General features: G+C 38.5%; 1 protein-coding gene across 2 annotated transcripts in view; it reads left to right on the top strand.

The window, feature by feature from the left end:
* LOC148021757 (truncated transcription factor CAULIFLOWER C-like) overlaps positions 1-15,940 on the top strand; it is a 60,130-nt gene extending 44,190 nt beyond the window's left edge. Inside the window, exons 3-6 of one of the 2 annotated variants that reach the window (XR_015694306.1) lie at positions 6,223-6,275; positions 6,448-6,693; positions 6,772-6,813; positions 7,196-7,404. Coding sequence is in view for 1 of the 2 variants with exons in the window: in XM_087696646.1 (XP_087552772.1) it covers positions 6,223-6,275; positions 15,119-15,218; positions 15,864-15,932 (222 nt within the window). In the remaining variant the exon portion in view is untranslated. Of the gene's footprint in view, positions 1-6,222; positions 6,276-6,447; positions 6,694-6,771; positions 6,814-7,195; positions 7,405-15,118; positions 15,219-15,863 lie in introns of those variants that run through there. The other variant, XM_087696646.1, reaches the window with a different exon arrangement.
* The last annotated feature ends 4,966 nt before the right edge of the window (positions 15,941-20,906 follow it).

The raw sequence follows: 20,906 nt of genomic DNA, 5'->3' as shown, positions 1-20,906 counted from the left end.
GAGAACCATTAGTTCATTGATTGGGAAGACTTTAAAATGCATATGGTTTAAGTATTTGTATCTCTAGTGGTAAAAGAGTGGATGGTAAGGCAATGATGCACTCTTGATCAATGTAATCTCACTATACAAGAGTACACAACTTAGTTTATGAACTTGACCATGTATTTGGAGAGCATTAGCGATGATGCCAAATTGCATGAGTATATCTATCGGTTGGAACTGAGCCTATCGATGGATGTCATGGCTCAAAAGCCTACCACACTTTTTGATGCGATTGAATTGGCTGAAAGATATGTAAGAAAGTACCATACTAATGAAAGTTTTTAGCAAGGTTATGGACAATCTTGCACCCCATTGAGGTCAACCCCATATGGGGATGGTTTTAGAGGAAATTCGATTCCTAATAGCAATCCCAAAATACCCACTTACCCCTCCTTCCATGCTAAAAGAAAACATGGCACTTTTGGGATAGTACTTGGCTCTAATGGTGAGAGTAAGTATGCTGAAAATACACACTCCATTGCACCACCTCCAATGGCTCAAGTGGCCAAACGTTCATTTTCCCCAAATGTTGTGAAGAAGGAAGGAAAAAAGGCCTATGTTATAAATGTGGGTATAAGTACACTCTCACTGATGCCTCTAAGTTCCCATACAAGACAGCCAAGGTCAAAGTTCATAGCATGTATGTGATGGAAGATTTGCACAATGATGAGGATGACTTACCTATTGATATTGAGGCATGCTGAATATGTGGATCATGAGTAGTTCTATGACCCAGAGGACGGGTTCCCCTTTGACCCACACAGTTGCCCATCCCATGCACTCGATTTGACATTCCACCTGACTACCATCTCCCTTTTCTTTGTCTCCTTGGATGCTTAGATGGGTTCTAGGAGCCCCAACACCTTGCACATTCAAGGTTCTATTCATGGGAAGCATGCATTTATCCTTATGGATAGTGGTAGTACTAGCAATTTGGTCAATAAATTAGTCATTGACCGATTGAAATGCACTTGTATGGAATTATAGCAACCCTTAAAAGTTCAAGTAGCAAATGGCGAGGAAGAAATCAACACACATGTATGTTCCACAATCCCCCTATGCTTGGCTTATAATTATGTGACATTGGTTGGCCTAATTGCATTAAACATGGGCCTCATTGATTTTTCTTGAGTTGTGATTTGTTGAAAGGGAAAAATTGCTATGGACTTCTATAAGCTCTACATGGAGTTTTGATTTATGGATAGCTCATCTGCTTAGAGGGAGTTTATGGTAATATTGATTTTTAGCTCATTACAGCAAAGCAACTCAAAAGAGAGTTTAAGAAATGCTTACAGATCTTTGTCTTGCACTTGAATAAGAAAAATTCAAATTAGCCCTTCAAAGTATCTAATGATTCAACCTTGTAGGCCCTACTTGATGAGTATAGGGATTTATTTCAGATGCCTATAGCCCTTCCCCCTAAGAGGCAAGTGGACCACCCACTTGATTTAGAGCTCCATTCCAAGCAAGTGAACAAGCTGCCTTATAGACTCTCTAAGTGTGAATGTGAAGAGGTTGCAAAGCAAGTCAAGGAGTTATTTGAGATGAGTTTCATTGAGCTGAGTTCTTCCCCTTATGCATCCCATGTCTGTCCTGTTAGTTAAGAAGAAAGATGGCTCTTTCTGCATGTACATCGACTAAAGAGACTCAAACAAAATCACCATGAAGAACTGCTATCCCGTCCCATGGATTGATGACTTGTTGGATGAGTGTTTTTTCACTAAGATTGATATGTGCTCTGCACTCTGGTTACTATTAGATCTATATGAGGGAGGGTGGTGAGATCAAAATAGCTTTCACGACTGATCGTGGGCTTTATCATTTTCTAGTGATGCCTTTTGGTTTGACTAACACCCCCGCCACATTTCAAAGCCTCATGAATAAAATTCTTCACCCCTTCCTATTTAAGTTTGTGCTTGTTTTCTTTGATGACATCCTCATTTACAGCAAGTCACAAGAGGAGCACTTGGTGGCACAAGTTAGAAGGGTGTTTGATATCTTGAGAGAGCATCAACTCTTTGCTAAGGAAAGTAAGTGTATCTTTATGCAAACATCTGTGGAGTACTTGGGACATATTGTTAGCAAAAAATGACACATAGGTTGATCCCCAAAAAGATGCAATGTGTTAAAGTCTACTAGCCCACTCCATCCCCTACTACTTCATTACATGGTTTCCTTAGTCTCTCTTCATTTTGTAGATGCTTCATTAAGCATTATGCCACCATTGTAGCATCTTTGGCTCATCCATTAAAAAATGAATCATTCTTTTAGGATGTCACCGTTGATCATATCTTTAAATAGCTAAAGGAAATTCTTACTTTAGCCCCCATCCTCATATTTCTTAATTTCTCTGAGGAGTTTACCATTCAGTGTAATGCTAGTGTGGTAGGGATATTGGTGCAGTCTTGTTGCAAGAGCATGGTGTGATTGCTTTGAGAGTCGTAAGCTTGATGACAAGGAGATGCAAATGAATGTGTATGACAAGGAGATGTTATCCATCCTCCATGCTATTAAGAAATGGCACCATTGTTTATATGACATCCGCTTTTAAGTAAAGAGTGACCATCAAGTCCTCCAGTGCTTCCTGACTCAGTCTACTTTGACTCCTAATAAGCAAAGGAGATGGGTGATGACATTGCAAAACTATGATTTTGACATTTCTCAGACTCAAAGAAAAGATAACATCGTGGCTGATTCACTCTCTTAGATGTGGGCATGCAAAGTACAATCGAGGATCTTCAAGAAGCTTATTCTTGGATGAGGGTTTCAACCACATATTCTAGAAATTATAACACGGGGTTCTTGAGAAACCCTTCACCCTTCACCTGCAGTTTGTGTTTTTGGTGTTTTTGCATTTTGCATTTAGGGTTTGCAGCCCCAAAAAGGGGCGCCATCGTAGATTGACTATGCCTATTTATAGGCCACTTTCTCATTCATTCTTTATGGCTAATTCATTTAGTCTGTCATGTCTTCTCTCCACCGCCCTCACACCCCTCTAGGAGGACATTGCGGTTCGTGGTTCATGGCTGTCCTCATCATCTTCCTTGTGCTACAACACCCTTGTTTCCTTGTATCACATTCACTCCATGATTCAGGTCTTCATTCCATTCATTAGAGTTTCTTCTCTCTTCTCTTCTCTTCTCCATGTTTGTCAACTTCACTCCGTGTTTGCAAACCCTATTGTCTTGGGGGTATGCCATCTTTTTTAACATGGTATCTCAACTAGATCTGCTTAAACAGTGGCAAAGATCCTGCACTCATTCTCTTCTTCTTCCACTGCATCAAAATCTCGTTTTTGTAGGTTTTAGATGTTTTCAACTTGTTGCTCACACCCCTTTCGCGGAGGACATCGTAGTCTCAGATGTCCCTTGTTGTCATCTACAGTCTGGCGCCTGTTTCCAGCCTTCCACCTACAATTTAGAGTTTTTTACAACAAAGCTACTGTTGTCGATCATTCTCCATTCAGAAAATAATCTCGTTTTTAAAGATTTCAGGTATTTCAGCTTGCTGCCCACGCCCCGAATGCAAAGGACATCGCGGTCCAAGCTAGCCATTACTGTCTATAATAGTTTGATTCATGTTTCAAGCCTACCACACAATGTTCGGAGCTCATTTCAGCATACTGATTACTACTGCTAGTTTTTCCTCTGTTTTTAGTCTTTCTCTCTCCCATGAAACTTGCATTTTTAGTCTTTCTCTCTCCTGCATTGTCGTTTGATTTCTCTATCATTTCTCCTGCGCATTGGGAGATATCCTTTTTCTCCCTGCTACTCTCCCTTATCCAGTTTACCACACAGGTACCATGGCGTCTCCCTCGACAGATTGCCCTTCTATTAGGTATTCCTACTACCGCACAAATGGTCATCCCACCGATGACTATCAACATCAACCTTTGCTCCCCACCCCCCGGAGTATATGTGTCTCCCACAAGGCATTCCTTATGCCACCTCTCATTTCTGGGCCACAAATATCATTCTACATTGGCTATTAGAGTATTATGCTCAAGGCAATAAGCTACACACGACACACACTAAGTCCTTTTCAAGCACACAAAGGCTCTAAGATCTTACGAGGTGATAAGCCCTCCCAAAGACTACCCCCCAATGTAGAGATTTCCCCCATCTACTTCCAAGTATAGTGGCTTCCACATCCCACATGTCCTCCATAGTTCACTCTCTTGAGAGCCTGTGGTTGTTCCCCACCCTTGACTCATCTGGAGCCTCCTTCTTCCCTACCCTATTCCACTTAGGTTCGAGACGGCACTTTTGGGTGCTTTTTGACTTCTTGTTCCGAGCCCCAGATACCTTCTTTGGCACAACCAACAGCACTTCCTTCTTTATGAGATTCTTCGCACTCCGTGAGCCTTGAGTGGTTGGATTCCCTATTTCTCTCAGACGGGGATTATTCTCTTGCTTCGCCCTCAAAGGGCGCTTCGATTTCTTCTTTGACTTCAGAGGGGGCTCCTACTTCTACTCCTTGTGATTTAGAGAGGGACCCTATGTGCCATGAGGTTCTTCACACACCACCACCTTTCACTTTCGAGGAGTGGCTCTCCTTTGAGCAGTCATTTCCTCTACTCATACCCAGGATCTAGAGGATCTACCTTGATCAGGGCCCTTGGGTCTTCAACAACAACTTGGCGGCTAGGCCTTTGTATTCCTTTCAACATGGAGTCACGGAGCCAGTGGCTTCTCTCCCGAGGTTGAGTTTTGGGTTCTTTTGCTCATCTCGTCTCCTGACTATCTTCAAAGGTCTCATTTTAGTAGGTGGTATTCTCAGTTCACAGGGTGGATGTTCTTCGTCCCTTGATCAACGTGGAGCCATCTTCCGAGATGAAGTATGGGCATATTCTTATGGTTCTCAACACCACACAAAGTCTGACATTCCTCCTATGCATTGCATGTTTTCATCATCTTTGTACTAGGGGCGCTTGGGCAAGTGAACAATTTCCCCATGAGGGACGCTGTCCAATTCCTACATGGACTAAAAGTACACATCATAAGGTGAGTTTTGAGACGTCGGAGGACTAGTGGGTGGCAAGAAGCAAAGATAGGCTGGTTTCACAGGATCTGAGAAGTGAAGTAGGGAGAGCAAGAAGAACCATTGCATGTGAAGAGCGAGTGCACGACTCGATCTTATCAGATTGGCGGCACACTCACAATGCACGAGAAGAACCTTCTCTTTTCCTTGTTGGGTACCAATAATTCGAGAGTATGCCCTGCCCAGAAGGTTGTGTGAATCCATGCGTGACTGGTGAGAGTCTTTCGTATGATCTGTGCACGTCCAGACGGAGCAAAAAGGAAGTATCGACGCGTCGGCACGTGCCATGGTCAAATTCCTTAAGAAACTTACGCTTTTTTTTTTACAAATTCTTATAATAACCCCTCTTTTTAAATGTAATCTTATAAAGTTTACTAAATAAAACAACCCTTGTGTTGATTACATGTGGTACACCTACATTTCTGAGGTGTAGCCCTTAAACTAAAAGACAATTAGAATGTTTTAATTCCTTGAGAATTTGTCAAAAGCACACAAGTTATATTTGTTATAATAGGTCCTATGCCTTACTGCCTCCCTTGTTCATAGCTAAGTAATTTTTAGAGTTAAATGGTGTTACCTCAATGATGGTTCTCAATAATGATTCTTCTAATTTTGTACTATGGTTTTCAACTCCTATCTTATGCTCAATGAATATTCTTGAAAGTATTTTCATATGATGCACCACAATTGTACTTTTTCAAAGATATAGATGTAACTAAATCAATGACTTTTTGGAGGATGTGTTGGAAAACAAGTAGTAATGAGCAGTCTTTCCTCTATCAAGTAATAATTAGCTTTTAAGCACCTCAAGTGAGTAAACATAATGTAAAAAAACACATGAAATATTGGTGGACTATATCAAGGTAATGTAAAGAAACACATGAAATATTGGTGGGCTATATTAAGATAATGTAAAGAAACACTCATAATATCAAGGTCATCTACTATTGTTTGGATGTTTCATGAAACTTTCTTTTACATACTGAATTATTATGCATTTTTGTAAGAAAATTATGAAATGGAAAGGTTTGCAAGCCTAGTCATGCGCCTAATGCCTTGTAAACACCTTGATTTGATTTAAAGAACTTTTGTAAGCTCTATGTAGACTTAAAGACTAATAGATTAATGTTTGATGTGCAGCAAGAAGTGATGATGCTAAGAAGAAAGGTGGAGCATATACAAAAACAGAGAAGGTTATAATTGATTCAAATTTGAATTTTACATGGTCTCTTAATCTACATGAAACTAGTGTTATATTGGAGTTTGATTTTACATTGGAATCTCTCTCTCTCTCTCTCTCTCTCTCTCTCTCTCTCTCTCTCTCTCTCTCTCTCTCTCTCTCTTTGTGTGTGTCTCTCTCTCTAGGCATTTGAAGGGTGATGACTTGACTTCACTTACTATTGAGGAACTTGGTCAGTTGGAGAAGAAAATATGCAAAGGACTAAGAAACATTGATGTCTTCAAGGTAACACACCAACACTCTTAATGAGATTAAGATTTTACTAACTCAATTGTTAGGAAAGTTTTCCAATATTTAAGGCATTATGTACATGCTTTTGTCATTGCAAGGATAAGGTTACCATGGAGCAATTACAAATCCTTAGAAGAAAGGTAAGAAAATAAGCCTTGGATTAGATAACATACTTTTTATACACATTATTTGTATGAAGCCCTTTATTTTTTTTGTAGAGTCAAGCAATGGAAAAGAAGAACAAGGAAATAAGGCAACAGGTTTGGTCTCTATAAAACAATTCAATGTACATCTTGTTGATATCATCTTTTGTTTTACATCTAAAATTTTCTATTTTATGTTTTTGACCATATCATAAAGACCGACTATTGTATTTGTTATGACTAGAATTAAAATAATTTTCCTTGCACTTGATATTTTTGAAAAAAGGATTCAATGTATTACTAAGCTCATATAAGCTATCAAAAAATTCCACCAATACTTCTTTTATGTCATAATCAATGTATTTTCATTTCAAGAAGGTGTCTTGTAGAGATACCAAAATCTATCATATTATATTAGCTCTCTTTGAAATATTTTAGGATTCCAAAATCTAGTTTTATAATATCATGACATGTCATTACCATTGTATTTATATTGCAGATACAAAACCTTTCTCAATGTCCTTTCGACTTTGACTTAAACTCCACTACTGGAGGAGACAATCATTACCACAAGGGAATTTGGTCATTGAAATATCAATAGAGTCGATATAAGAACTAGTTTTAGAACATGTCAAAAAAATCAATGTATCATTTGAATATAAGCATGTGGTTATATAGTGTAATATGACAATCAAACACTTTCCTTTCCCCCTAAGCTCTCCTAAGTATTAACCTACTTATATTCTACCTAATATAAACACATTTATATTCTCTTTGTATTCTCTTTATATTTCTCATTGCAATGATAGAACCATTACTAGTTCCTTTGTGCCCTCTTGATCTGCCACATGCAATTGAGTACTAAGTATGTCAAATATAGGTTCAATTTGGTCTAATTCATTCGTAAGTGTGCCTATTGAAAATTTCTGGCCAATGCCAATGCTAGATAAAAATGATTGTGCCAAGTTTTGGTTATCACCCTTGTCATGGAGAACAATAAGCCAACAAATTATATGTTATACAAAATAATTTTTTTTCAAGTTTTGGATACGAACTCTATTATAGAGAACAATTGTTATATCTTGCATCCCTATTTAATTTTTTTTCTTAATATACTTATGTTTGTCTATATTGTATGTGTATTATTAGTAACAAAGTTTTTCCAAAAGTTTTTGTGGTGTTTTTGGTCTACCTATGTGACAAGTTAGATGAACCTTTCATAGTATTATTAAAATTTCCTAATATTCTAACTTGTAAAACCCAATTTTTGAATCTTTGCCTTATTTATCACCTGATGAAAGTTATGATTGATATTTGTTAGTTTCTAAGGTGAAATATAAAATCCTTGTAATGACATGAGAAGCTTTTAAAAAATGAATAACTACACATCAATCCACCATATATAATGCATTAAAAAAAAAGGTAACTATGAACAAGAAGTATGATTAACTTAGTGGGCCGTTGTGTGCATACAGTCTATGGATCAATGTAGTGAGATTGTCTCTTTGTATATCCATTGTCATGGTCGGTATGATTGCAGTTTGTAATGGAGTGCTATAAAGAAAATAGAATACAACTATTCGAAACGCGATTCTCAGTACAAGTGATATTGCAAATAATAAAGTGAGAAGAAGTAAAAAAAAAAGACTCTCAAAGTCATCCAGATAAGTCATGTGGTTGCCACTCCCAAGATGATGGATCATCCCTATCTCCAATTATGCCCTTGCTACTTCCCGCTAGTGTTGCCAATGTCCTGAAGAATCTCTAGCCTTATCCCCGAGTCTTCGCTAGTCATCTACATCTAGCCACTTGGGCTTTGAGATGTTACTCGAGTGCCTTAGGTGAGGCCAATCATTTGTGTGACATGTACGCACGCATACACTCAATCATCCATTGAGTGAAAAACATCTCTGTCACGATGAGTACTCGAAACTCCTTATGCAAGGATGCTACTATGTAGTCCTTCCTCCCCTCGGGTATGTTCTTTCGATGGTTCAAGACGTACTGCTAAAAAACTTGTTGGAAGAACTGTCTTATGTGAGACATTACCCTCCTCCCCTCATCATTGATGATCACGGCTCTTGTCTTGTCATCCACGAGGTATTCATACCCCTTTAGGATATGTCTAAGCTGTTTTCTCTTCCACCTACAACCACACTCTTGGGCATAATGAGGAGACCCTTGTACATTTGGTATACCCATGGGGGTGGTATCTCTCGAAGTAGCACCCATAGGGGTACCACCTCTGGACGATTGAGCAAAAGTTGGAGTCGCTAGAGTAGATGACACCACAGGTGTGACAAATCTTACAAGTTATACGTCTCCACCAAAACAACGAGACACTTCATCGGTGTCTTCACAATACCCACCCGAGCCACCCTCTCCAACGTGCACGAGAGGGAGAAGTATCACCCGTATCTCGAGCTCACAGTATCCACATCTTTGAAGGAGCACCCCCTAGAATCACTTCCTCCATTCAAGCCCAATCTAGAGCTCTTGATCTCGTCTACTAGAAACTGAAGCATCAAAGCATGCCAAAGTAGATCTAACAGAATGGCTTGGTGGTGTTTGAGATAGCTCTTGGTCCGCTATATCTCTGAATTGGGCCATCTGATGATCTGGAGATTTTACCATTGCATAGACATAAACTGTGGCATCTCCTGTATGCCCTTACGATATCGAATCGGTTAATGACGAGTACTGTGTCAAAATTTCGATTGCGCTTCTTCCGGATCTTTCTAGGTGGCTTGCTTGTACCTAATGAGCCACATCTCTATGGATACATGGTGCAACATACAAAAATGATTCACTTTCTTCTTCATTACAGCATCCATCCTTTTTTCTATCCCATTTCTAACCACATCTCCAGTCATTCTATCATCGTCCTTCAGCGACCATAGCATATTGTTATATGAATCCACCGTTGGTAGCCACTATGAAATATGCACTAATGCCTCCAACACCAGTGAACCTTCAGCCATGCTACGTTTTGGACGAGCTCGTTGTCGCACAAAGCCTTTTAGGGTTTTCATGAAGTTCTCCAAGAGGAACATCTATCGCGTATGGACGCATCCTGTAATCTTCACTTTATCTACAAGATGCACCAAGAGGTGGGTTTGTATCGTGAGCATGCTAGTTGCGCAGGTGCTTCTCCAAGAGACTTGGCCGTCTCCCCACTACTCCCCACCTTGCGGATTCAATAGAGGATGTCTTAATCTCCTTCTATGAGATCCATTGCACTAAATTTGATAACTTGTAAATTGCCCTGCATATTTCTAGAGTGAGACATTTGGCAATCGTGATCGATAGTACAAACTGCCACAAATGAAGAAGTATTACAAACACTGACTAGATACTAAATAGCAAAATACGCAGGCCGCTTCCAATAGAGGCTAGAATGTGCCTAACATATCTAATGCAAATCATGTGATTTTAGCTCTAATAGTTGGTCATCTTTGGAAAAAGTGGATACGAGAGAATGTATCATACTCATTAGGGTGCGGATAGACCTGATAATTTACTTCAGAATGCACTCTTCTTTAGTGGACAGAACCCAAGGAGCGCGAGGTAGTTGCAAGCGACGATCAACACTCGAATGTGGCCAAAGCGCCTCCATCTTGTCTACCTCCTTCAAATCCCTTCTTGCCCCTGCAATGTCTCTCTTTCCTGTGATGTGGTTCCATAGTAAGCTGCCCACATTTTTGAAACTATGCATAGGATCCAACAAGTGGTTGATCTGTATGTGGGTCCAATACAACAACTCGTAGAAAATCGAGAACTGTCGCATTCCATTTGGATGTGACTCCCGGTGGACCATTTTCAACTCGTACCAGCTTTGGGTGTTCATTTGTACTAGAGGTCATCTAAGAAAACCTTCCCTCAGTTCATGACCCTCTGGCAAGAAAGTGGTGTATCCTTGATATACCATCTTTTTCATGGTTCGTGACCTTCGGGAGTCTAACTATGCCCACAAAATGGACATGCATGATAACATGGGGTAACCAGACCTATCCTGACACCCCTATTTAGTCAACACCAACTTGAACGAGCTATGTTAGATATCATTAACGAGAACGAAAGCCTACTTACTTTAGTAAACACAAACTTGAATGAGTTATGCTCGATATCACCAATGAGAACAGAAGCCTACTTACCTGAGCACTCCCCGAATCATGGAAAATCATGCATGGTCCACTTAAGAATGGCTCGTATATTGACGCAGCATCAACAACTAATGGACGGAGATAGAAATTCGTATTCTTGACTTTGTAGTGCCCAAGAATGAGCAAGCTAAGGATCAAGAGTCCTTTCTTGGTAGAATGCCAAGGCAGGATGTTGTAGTTAACAAGGAGTACATGCCACACACTGTAAGAAGTTGAGCGGAGACCAAATGGGTCCACGCCATCCATAGCAAGGCCGAGCTAAAGATTCCTTAGCTCTCGTTCAAAGCCTAGAAAGGTAGGGTCAATGTGGCTCCATGCGTGTGAATCTATTGATATTCGCTAGACTCCATTTGTGGATCTATTTTGTGCATGCCACATTGTCAAGCTCACCATGGCCGACATACGAAACATGTGACGTATACGCAGGATAAGTGGAAAGTGTCTAAGAACTTTCTAAGGGATGGTTTGCCCTTGCAAGTCCTATCGATACCTGTGAGCACCACACTTAGGACATGTCTCCATAGTCCCGTACTCTACTCGAAATAACACAGAATTGTTGACACATGCATGAATGCTATTGTAGTCCATGCCAAGCTTTCATAAAACATGTCGCGCAACATCATCACAAGACTCAAGTATGGTATTTCCGAGTGGTAATATATAATAATTTAGCAACCTGGAGAAAAATCATAAAACTACTTGAAAAAGCAAAAATGTTTTTTATGATGGTGTCGAAAAAAAAACAACGGAGCATACATAGAATGTACATGAACAACTCGGTTACACTCACATCTCTCCATCCATATTTTGCCTACACATTTAGGAGTACAAGTAGTGTCTTCAAGTGAGATACTCAGCACCCATCATATAATGGTATGAATGCTTCCTCTTTTAGTGGATCAGATGCCTCGGCATCCATGGGCATCAATGCATTGATCGTTGCTTCCATCTCATGCTCCAAGATTGGAGGAAGGCTGCCTGTCTCCTCTGGTGTTCTTGACGGTATAGACTGAGTCGTGCCTTCTAAGCAATGGATTCGCTGAAGCACTCCATCCATCACATGCCCACAAACTCTTCTAATTGGCCACAATAGGTGCATTCCTCCTTTAGGATGAGACATCACTTCCTTGTATAAATTTTAAAGCCACGTCTAATGGTTTTGTATATGATTTTCAATTAGTTTGCGAATGTAAGACATGATTGATACACACTTTTCTTACCATTCACTCAAAGTCTAAGATTGCCTGATTCAATGATCTTTGATTGGAACTCACCAAACTATGCCTTGTGATCATGGACATCATGACCATTATCGTTTGTCATTTTGTTTATGTCACGACAAACAACTGGTTTTTGTTCTCATTATCTTTTTCTTTTTTAATTTGTTTGAGAAGGGATTTCTCCTCTTATAACTCAATATAATTAATGTCAATTGAAACGTATTGGTTTACAACACATAATGAACTTCTTTACTATACATTATTAAGATTCCATATAAACCTTCTTACATTTTAACATAAATTTTAAGGTACTATTGAGCTTGCACAAGAAGAAGGAAAAAGTGTTATCTTTTCTTTTAGTTTTTCCAATAGCTAAGAGACATTACATCATGATAAGATTCATTTTATAAAGATTTACCCATGGAAATTGGATACATTAATAGTATTGTTAACCCTGGATCCCTTCAAAATAAACATTTAACAACTTTTAGAAGGTTGTGTGAATCCATGCATCTGTGCACGTCCAGACGAAGCAAAAAGGAAGTATCGACGCGTCAGTCAGTCGATTATCATGCCCGCACGTGCCATGGTCGGTAGGGTGGCTTCGTCAAAATGTGGTATACACCATGGTTATAATTTTCAACCAGGATACCACGAGATGATTTCTTGAAAGTTTGCATGTGCGCTCATGGTCTCTTTGAGAGGCTTGGTGGAGCTTGAAAACTAACTTACAGATACCTTTATTTGTAGATTTCTCCTGAATAAAACACTCATATTTTCTATTTAATTTGTAAATCCTCTGCATTATATGACACCCTTTTGTAGATTTATCCCCTTGAGGGTAGATTTAAAAATCCATTTTCCTTAAGAAACTTACGCTTTTTTTTTCAAATTCTTATAAAAACCCCTCTTTTTAAATGTAATCTTATAAATTTTACTAAATAAAATAACCCTTGTGTTGATTACATGTGGTACACGTACATATTTTAGGTGTAGCCCTTGAGGGTAGAGTGCTCTAGTTTCTGTTTGCTCTCTTCCATGCCATATCAACATGCTTGGCCTATTTATTTTAATGTTGGGTTGCATGTTACATTAAGTCCTTTTGACATGCCATCTTCTTTGTCGAGGGTTTTGTAGTTATCCACATTAACACAACAATATCCTTATCTTATATCCATTCACTTTGACATCCCTATGACCATTCTTAGTTATTGTCACATCCAATATATCTTCTACCTACACATCTCGTGTTGTGACTTTTATGTTTTTGTTTGGCTACTTTTTTATCATTGGATTCATCATTTAAATGTTTACATTACCTAGAGAGCTTTGGTTGAATGTTATGATGTTTACAAGTTCCATATGTAAAGTTTTTTGGCTTGCTTCCATTTTTAAGAATCTGGACTTTTTTGGATTCATTCCACTCTTCGTATTAGTTGGCTCTTGGTGGATTCTATGTTTGAGCTCCTATAATGAGTTCGGCTTGATTGGTTTTTTAAAGAGAAGGCATAGAAATACATTTATATACGCAAAATTTGAAGTAAAAATTTCGGAGAAATACATAAGTTTGTTAGGAGAAAAGGGCCATTGTATCCATGAAATTATGTTTTTGAGAGCTTTTTTCAGTTCAACCTCTTAAATGCATGTGATATTGAAGGTTTCCTCAGTAGTCAACACCCTTCCCCATGATCAATTTATAGAGATACAACTATAAAATGAGTATTTAGAAAAAAAATACGGAATAAACTTGCAAATCTTTCAAGAACAAGATATTAGACACAATTTCCCTTGACAGGGGGACTATATCTTGGCTGAATAGCTAGATGAATCACTTCCCAAAAGAGTGGTATATGTGTGTTTGAATGCACCTATATGTGCGTAAGGTGCATGTGTATCTATGATCATATTTTGATGGTTTTGGAAAAAAATGATCAACCATGCCTAGAGACCATCACTACTTGTAACATGCTAGAGTGATACAAGAGAAGAAAAATATCATAGGTGACATGGTATTTCTATATTAGGTGTGCAATTGCACTGGCAAAAATCACCCAAAACAACTAAAGGGAAATGGAATGATTTTGGGATTGTCAAAGACATTAAACTAAAAGGAAATTATAATGTTTTAATTCCTTGAGAATTTGTAAAAAGCACACGTCATATTTGTCATAATAGGTCCTATGCCTTACTGCCTCCCTTATTCATAGCTAAGTAATTTTTAGAGTTAAATGGTGTTACCTCAATGATGGTTCTCAAGAATGATTTTTTTGAATTTGTACTATGGTTTTCAACTCCTATCTTATGCTCAATGAATATTCTTGACAATATTTTCATATGATGCACCACAATTGTAATTTTACAAAGATATAGATGTAACTAAATCAACGACTTTTTGGAGGATGTGTTGGAAAACAAGTAGTAATGAGCATGCTTTCCTCTATCATGTAATAATTAGCTTTTAAGCACCTCAAGTGAATAAACATCATGTAACAAAACACATGAAATATTGGCAGACTATATCAAGATAATGTAAAGAAACACATGAAATATTAGTGGGCTACATTAAGGTAATGTAAAGAAACACTCATAATATCAAGGTCATCTACTATTGTTTGGATGTTCATGAAACTTTCTTTTACATACTAAATTATTACGCATTTTTGTAGCAAAATTGTTAAATGGAAAGGTTTGCAAGCCTAGTCATGCACCTAATGTGTTGTAAACACCTTGATTTGATTTAAAGAACTTTTGTAAGCTCTATGTAGACCAAAAGACTAATAGATTAATGTTTGATGTGCAGCAAGAAGTGATGATCCTAAGAAGGAAGGTGGATCATATACAAAAAGAGAGAAGGTTATAATTGATTCAAATTTTAATTTCACATGGTCTCTTAGTCTACATGAAAGTTGCATTATATTGGAGTTTGAATTTTTACATTGGAATATATATATATATATATATATATATATATATATATATATATATATATATCTCTCTCTCTCTCTCTCTCTCTCTCTCTCTCTCTCTCTCTCTCTCTAGGCATTTCAAGGGTGATGACTTAACTTCACTTACTATTGAGGAACTTGGTCAATTGGAGAAGAAAATATGCAAAGGACTAAGAAACATTGATGTCTTCAAGGTAACACACCAACACTCTTAATGAGATTAAGATTTTACTAACTCAATTGTTAGGAAAGTTTTCCACTATTTAATGCATTATGTACATGCTTTTGTCATTGTTAGGATAAGGTTGCAATGGAGCAATTACAAATCCTTAGAAGAAAGGTAAGAAAATAAGCCTTGGATTAGATAACATACTTTTTATACGCATTATTTGTATGAAGCCCTTTATTTTTTTGTAGAGTCAAGCAATGGAAAAGAAGAACAAGGAAAAAAGGCAACATGTTTGGTCTATAAAACAATTCAATGTACATCTTGTTGATATCATCTTATGTTTTACATCTAAAATTTTCTATTTTGTGTTTTCGACCATATTACAAAGATCCACTATCGTATTTGTAATGACTAGAATTAAAATACTTTTCCTTGCACTTGATATTTTTGAAAAAAGGATTCAATATATTACTAAGCTCATGTAAGCTATCAAAAAATTAAACCAAGGCTTCTTTTATGTCATAATTAGTGTATTTGCATTTCAAGAATGTGTCATGTAGAGATACCAAAGTCTATCATATTATATTAGCTCTCTTTGAAATATTTTAGGATTTCAAAATCTAGTTTTATCATATCATGACATGTCATTACCATTGTATTTATATTGCAGATACAAGATCTTTCTCAACGTCCTTTCGACTTTGACTTAAACTCCACTTCTAGAGGAACCGATCATTAACACAAGGGAATTTGGTCATTGAAATATCAATAGAGTAGATATAAGAACTAGTTTTATAACATGTCAAAAAAAAAAAATCAATGTATCATTTGAGTATAAGAATGTAGTTATATAGTGTCATATGACAATCCAACACTTTCCTGTCCCTAAGCTCTCCTAAGTATTAACAGAATTATATAACTACATTAGGTTCATGAACTCCTCTCGCATCCACTCCTAAAGTCAGTCCTTTGGGTTGTCATATGACACTATATAACTACATTCTTATACTCAAATGATACATTATGTAGTTATCACCCTTGTCATGGAGAACACTAAGCCAACAAATTATCTGTTATACAAAATAAAGTTTTTGCAAGTTTTGGATATGAACTCTATTATAGAGAACAATTGTTATATATGTCATCCCTATTCAACCTCTATTTCTTAATATACTTCTATTGGTCTATATTGTATGTGTATTATTAGTAACAATGTTTTTCCAAAAGTCTTTGTGGTGTTTTTGGCCTATCTATGTGACAAGTTAGATGAATCTTTCATAGCATTATTAAAATTTCCTAATCTTTCAACTTATAAAACTTGATTTTGGAATCTTTTACTTGTTTACCACCTTATGAGAGTTATGATTAATATTTTTCAATTTCTAAGGTGAAAGATAAAACCCTTGTAATGACATGAGAAGCTTTTTCTTGAGAGTCTAACACTATAAGATACATGCCTCATATCGATGTTCAAAGTGACGAAATTGTTTATCGAAAAATTGCCCCCATCATTGCTAAACATGTTAGTATTAGTGTCTCCATAAAACCATCACTCTTTGCGTCGCTATTAGTGCCGCAATTTTTGTTGATTTTGCAAGGCTAATAGTGACACAAATAGCGACGGTTTGTGATGTGTGTAGTAAATTTGTGACGCATATAGCAATGGTTATAGAGAAAAGAAATGGTCATTAAGATGAGCACAAAATGTACTTGAACACACAAGACTGATATATAGAATAAGGATTGCATTTGGTGGGTATACCATTCCTGGCATGGGAGGAGGTAAGACTCCTCTTCCTAGATTCATTGACATTCTTGCTTCAACTTCATCATACAATCTTGCGTATTTCATTGCAGCTTGCAGATTGACCGATCTTCTCAATTCCACGAACTTGCAAACTTCTGGTTGTAGGCCTCTGAGGAACACTCCTCTTTGGATACCTTTGTCCAAATGATGGTTAGTCCATCTCTTGAGGATGAATTTCATTCGCGAGACATAAGCTTCTACTCTTTCTCCAAAGGACTGACTTTAGGTTCATGAACTCCTCTCGCATTCACTCTTCAAAACCTTCATGCCTAAATTTAGTGAGGAAGGCCAACTTCAAGTCGTCCTATGTGCCAAAAGTTCCTACTGCTTGTCTCTCATACCATTGAAATGTCGTGGAAGCCTATGGATACGCCTTTAGAGAAAAATGTCAAGCTACAGATTGATGTTGGGACAGAGATTGAGAATGTTACCTTGTACACATCAATTCACCATACATAATGCATTTAAAAAAAATAGCAACTACAAATAAGAAATATGATTGACTTATTGGACCGTTGTGTGCATACAGCCTATTGATCAATGCAATGAGACCATGTCTCTCTGCAACTCTCCAAGCCAGTATGATTATGGTTTGTAATGGAGTGCTACAAAGAAAACATAATACAATTGTTAGAAACATGATTCTTGGGACAATTGATATTGTAAATAAGAAAGTGAGAAGAAGAAAAAAAATACTTACAAAGTTCTCCAAATAAGTCATGTGGCTGCCACTCCCAAGATGATGGACCACCCCTACCTCTAGTCATGCCCTTGATGCCTCCTACTAATGTCGCCAAAGTATTGGAGAGTCTCTAGCCTCATCCTCGAGTCTTTAGCAGCCATCTACTTCTAGCCACTTGAGCTTTGAGACACCACTCTTGAGTGTCTTGCGTGTGTCCAATCATATGTGTGACACGTACACATGCATGCACTCAATCATTCACTGAGTGAAAAGCCTCTCTGCATGATGGGTATAAAAGAATCATCGTGCAAGGATGCTACTATGTAGCCCTTGCTCCTCTCGGGTATGTTCTTCTAATGGTCCAAGATGTGTAGTTGAAAAACTTGTCAGAATAACTCTTTCATGTGAGACATCACCCTTCTCCCCTCATCATTCATGATCATGGCTCCTATCGTGTCATCCACGAGGTATGCATACCCCTCTAGGGCATGTCTAATTTGTGTCCTCTTTTACCTATGACCGTGCTTATGGGCATAACCAGGAAACACCTCTACATTTGGCATACCCACAGGGGTGGTATCTCTTGGAGTAGTAGCCATAGGGGTGCCACATATACATGGTTGATGGATGCACTAGAGTAGATATCCCCACAGGTGTGACAAATTCTACAGGTGATATGCCTCCACTAGAACGAGGAGACAGACACACTCCATTGGTGTCTCCACAACACCCACGTGAGCCACCCTCTCTCCAACCTGCATGAGAGCAAGGAGTAGCACATATATGTTGAGCCGACTACAGGATCACAATATTCACATCTCTGTAGCACCCCCTAGACCCCTCCCTCTGTTCGGGAGTAGTCTGAGATCGACCTCATCTACTAGAAACCGAAGCATCAGAGCGTGCCGAAGTAGATCTAATGGAATGGCATGATGGCGTTTGAGATAGCTCTTGGTCTGCCATATCTCTGAATTGGGCCATCTGAGATCTGGAGACATGTGTGTGAATATCTCCTGCAACTCTGCATCGCTCATCCCTCGACTCGTCCTACTCTCCAAATATCGTCAAAAGTCACCTGCGCATACAAAAAATGATGTTAGCATAATCATTATAAAGCATAATTCTTTGGATAGTGAAATGGTGCAAAAGAATGGATAGTATTGGCATCAATCAATATGAATACAATTTTTTTTAGCTAGTGTAATTAAATATGAAATAAGGTAAGGATACAATTGTTTTTCTCCAAGGCTATCTTTGGTAAAGACCATTAGATAAATAAGTTAATGGTAAAGTATTGGAGCTTCTTGATGTGCCTTTTCATATCAATGCCTATTTCAAGGGCAAGAAAAAATTGGTTATTTTCCATGAATTTAACAACATTTTCCTTGACTTTGCAACTTTGATGATCAAATTTTCTAATCTATATCTAGAAGAGATGTAAGGATCAGCCAAGTTTATCATTAAGCTAGATAAAAATGAGATATTGAAGTGTAGAAAATTAGAAATAGTATTTTTATCTTTATGAATAGAGAACTTTCATTAAATCTATGTAATGGTTCATTGTCCCCTAGTATTCAATCTAAAACAACTAGTGGTTTTGGGAGCTTTTGAAGTAAATACATAGGATTTTAAGATATTACATTGGGTTTTATATCAAAGCTCAATGCTTAATGTGATCAAGAGACAATAAATAAGAGAAAAGCTACTTTTGGCCACATACAAGAATGAGCTTCTCATTCACTTTTCAACTTTATATACAAAACCCTAAATCCCTTTTGGGCGGTCATCCCCTTTTCCCCTTTTTTACATGGCCGGCCGTAGCCTAGGCCCTTTTTCCCATTGTCCTTCTATCTTCCTAGCTTCCTTTCCACTGCCTGTCTACATTTACAAATTGCATGGGCGAGAGCCCCCGACGCTCCTTGAATTAAACCATGATGCGCTTGCGCTCTTTTACAAAAGTTTGGACTTGCGCTTTTCCTTGTGCGCCTTTGTCCTCCATTCCTCTTTGCCTTGGGCTTTGTCTTTGTCTTCTGCTTTAGCTTTTCCAGATTTTCTACCCTTGTTCGTTTGAGGGTTAACATTACCCCCCCTCCTAGACGAGTGCCAGTCCCATGGCACTCACCGTCGTAGGTAGCAAGCGTTTAGCATGCACCGAAGGCATTGGTGGCAAGGATGTCTGTGGTTGCCATGGCGGAGTGTTGGTAGTGGTGGGGAGGAAGGTCATTGGGGGCACATTGGTGGGTTGAGTGGTAGGTGGTAGGGCAATGGGAGTTGGTGGTAGGGTTGTTCTTTGGGGGGGTTGCACTAATGGAGTACAAGTGGCTGTTTGTTGGGGATTCTGTACATGCTGAGTCTTGGCAGGCTTACAAGGTGATAAGGATAGGAATTCAGAGTTGAGTGTTGATGAAGAGTGAACGACACCTTCGTTGGAGTCTTCAATACCTGCAATTGAAAACCTCTCATGTGGTCTCTCCCTAAGGGGTAGTGCTAGTGTTTTTATTGTGCACAAGACATATTTTGATTAGTTTGGGAGACATGTTGAACTCTAAGCAAGTTGAGAGTATTGTCCTGCACTTGAGGACCCAAACTATGTATATAATTCAGTGCAGATATTATGTGAGTGCTCGTGCATACTTAGATATTACGTAGTTAGAAGACCGCGGGCTAGTTTCTCGTAACAATGTGTTGATGAAGCAAAGTTGTCCATGTTGAGAAGAAGTACACGTGAAGGTATATGAGACATCCTTTGCATTGTGACTGCACGACGTAGCATAATTGAATACAAGGACACCGCACTTTCGGTAGCTGGAAGCTATTGGACTTGCTTGATAAGGACGGTGTACATTTCATGGCCAATCATGAGGTGCTTACCACAATGGATTGCAATGGTATTAAGGCACAGTGCAAGAGGGAATTGTGCAAGTGGGTCAGGCTGACATGTCTAACCATAGGCGAGACAAGCTCTCTAGGTATGTCCCGCCCTTGATGTGCCCTGAACAATTGTGGGTGATGCGAAAGGGCTAGGGGACTAGGGACGGAGCCAATCGATCAAGGTCATTGGACGTACCTAATTTGAGGACCCCTAGGTGCTATGTTGTGATTGTGGGTGCTTCTTTTCATTCGTTTCTTTTTTTTTTTGCGGACTTGCCTGAGTACAACCATTGCAATATGTTGAGGCTATCAGCCTTTCAATGGGTTGGAAAATGTCAAGCTTCGAAGGCGCA

This window comes from Lygodium microphyllum, chromosome 17 (assembly GCF_053477565.2).
Source record: "Lygodium microphyllum isolate KBCC chromosome 17, Lygodium_microphyllum_v1.1.10, whole genome shotgun sequence".
In the NCBI taxonomy this organism is placed as follows: Eukaryota; Viridiplantae; Streptophyta; class Polypodiopsida; order Schizaeales; family Lygodiaceae; genus Lygodium; species Lygodium microphyllum.
The sequence above is the reverse complement of the archived record's forward strand: the minus strand, read 5'-3'. Positions and strand labels throughout refer to the sequence as shown.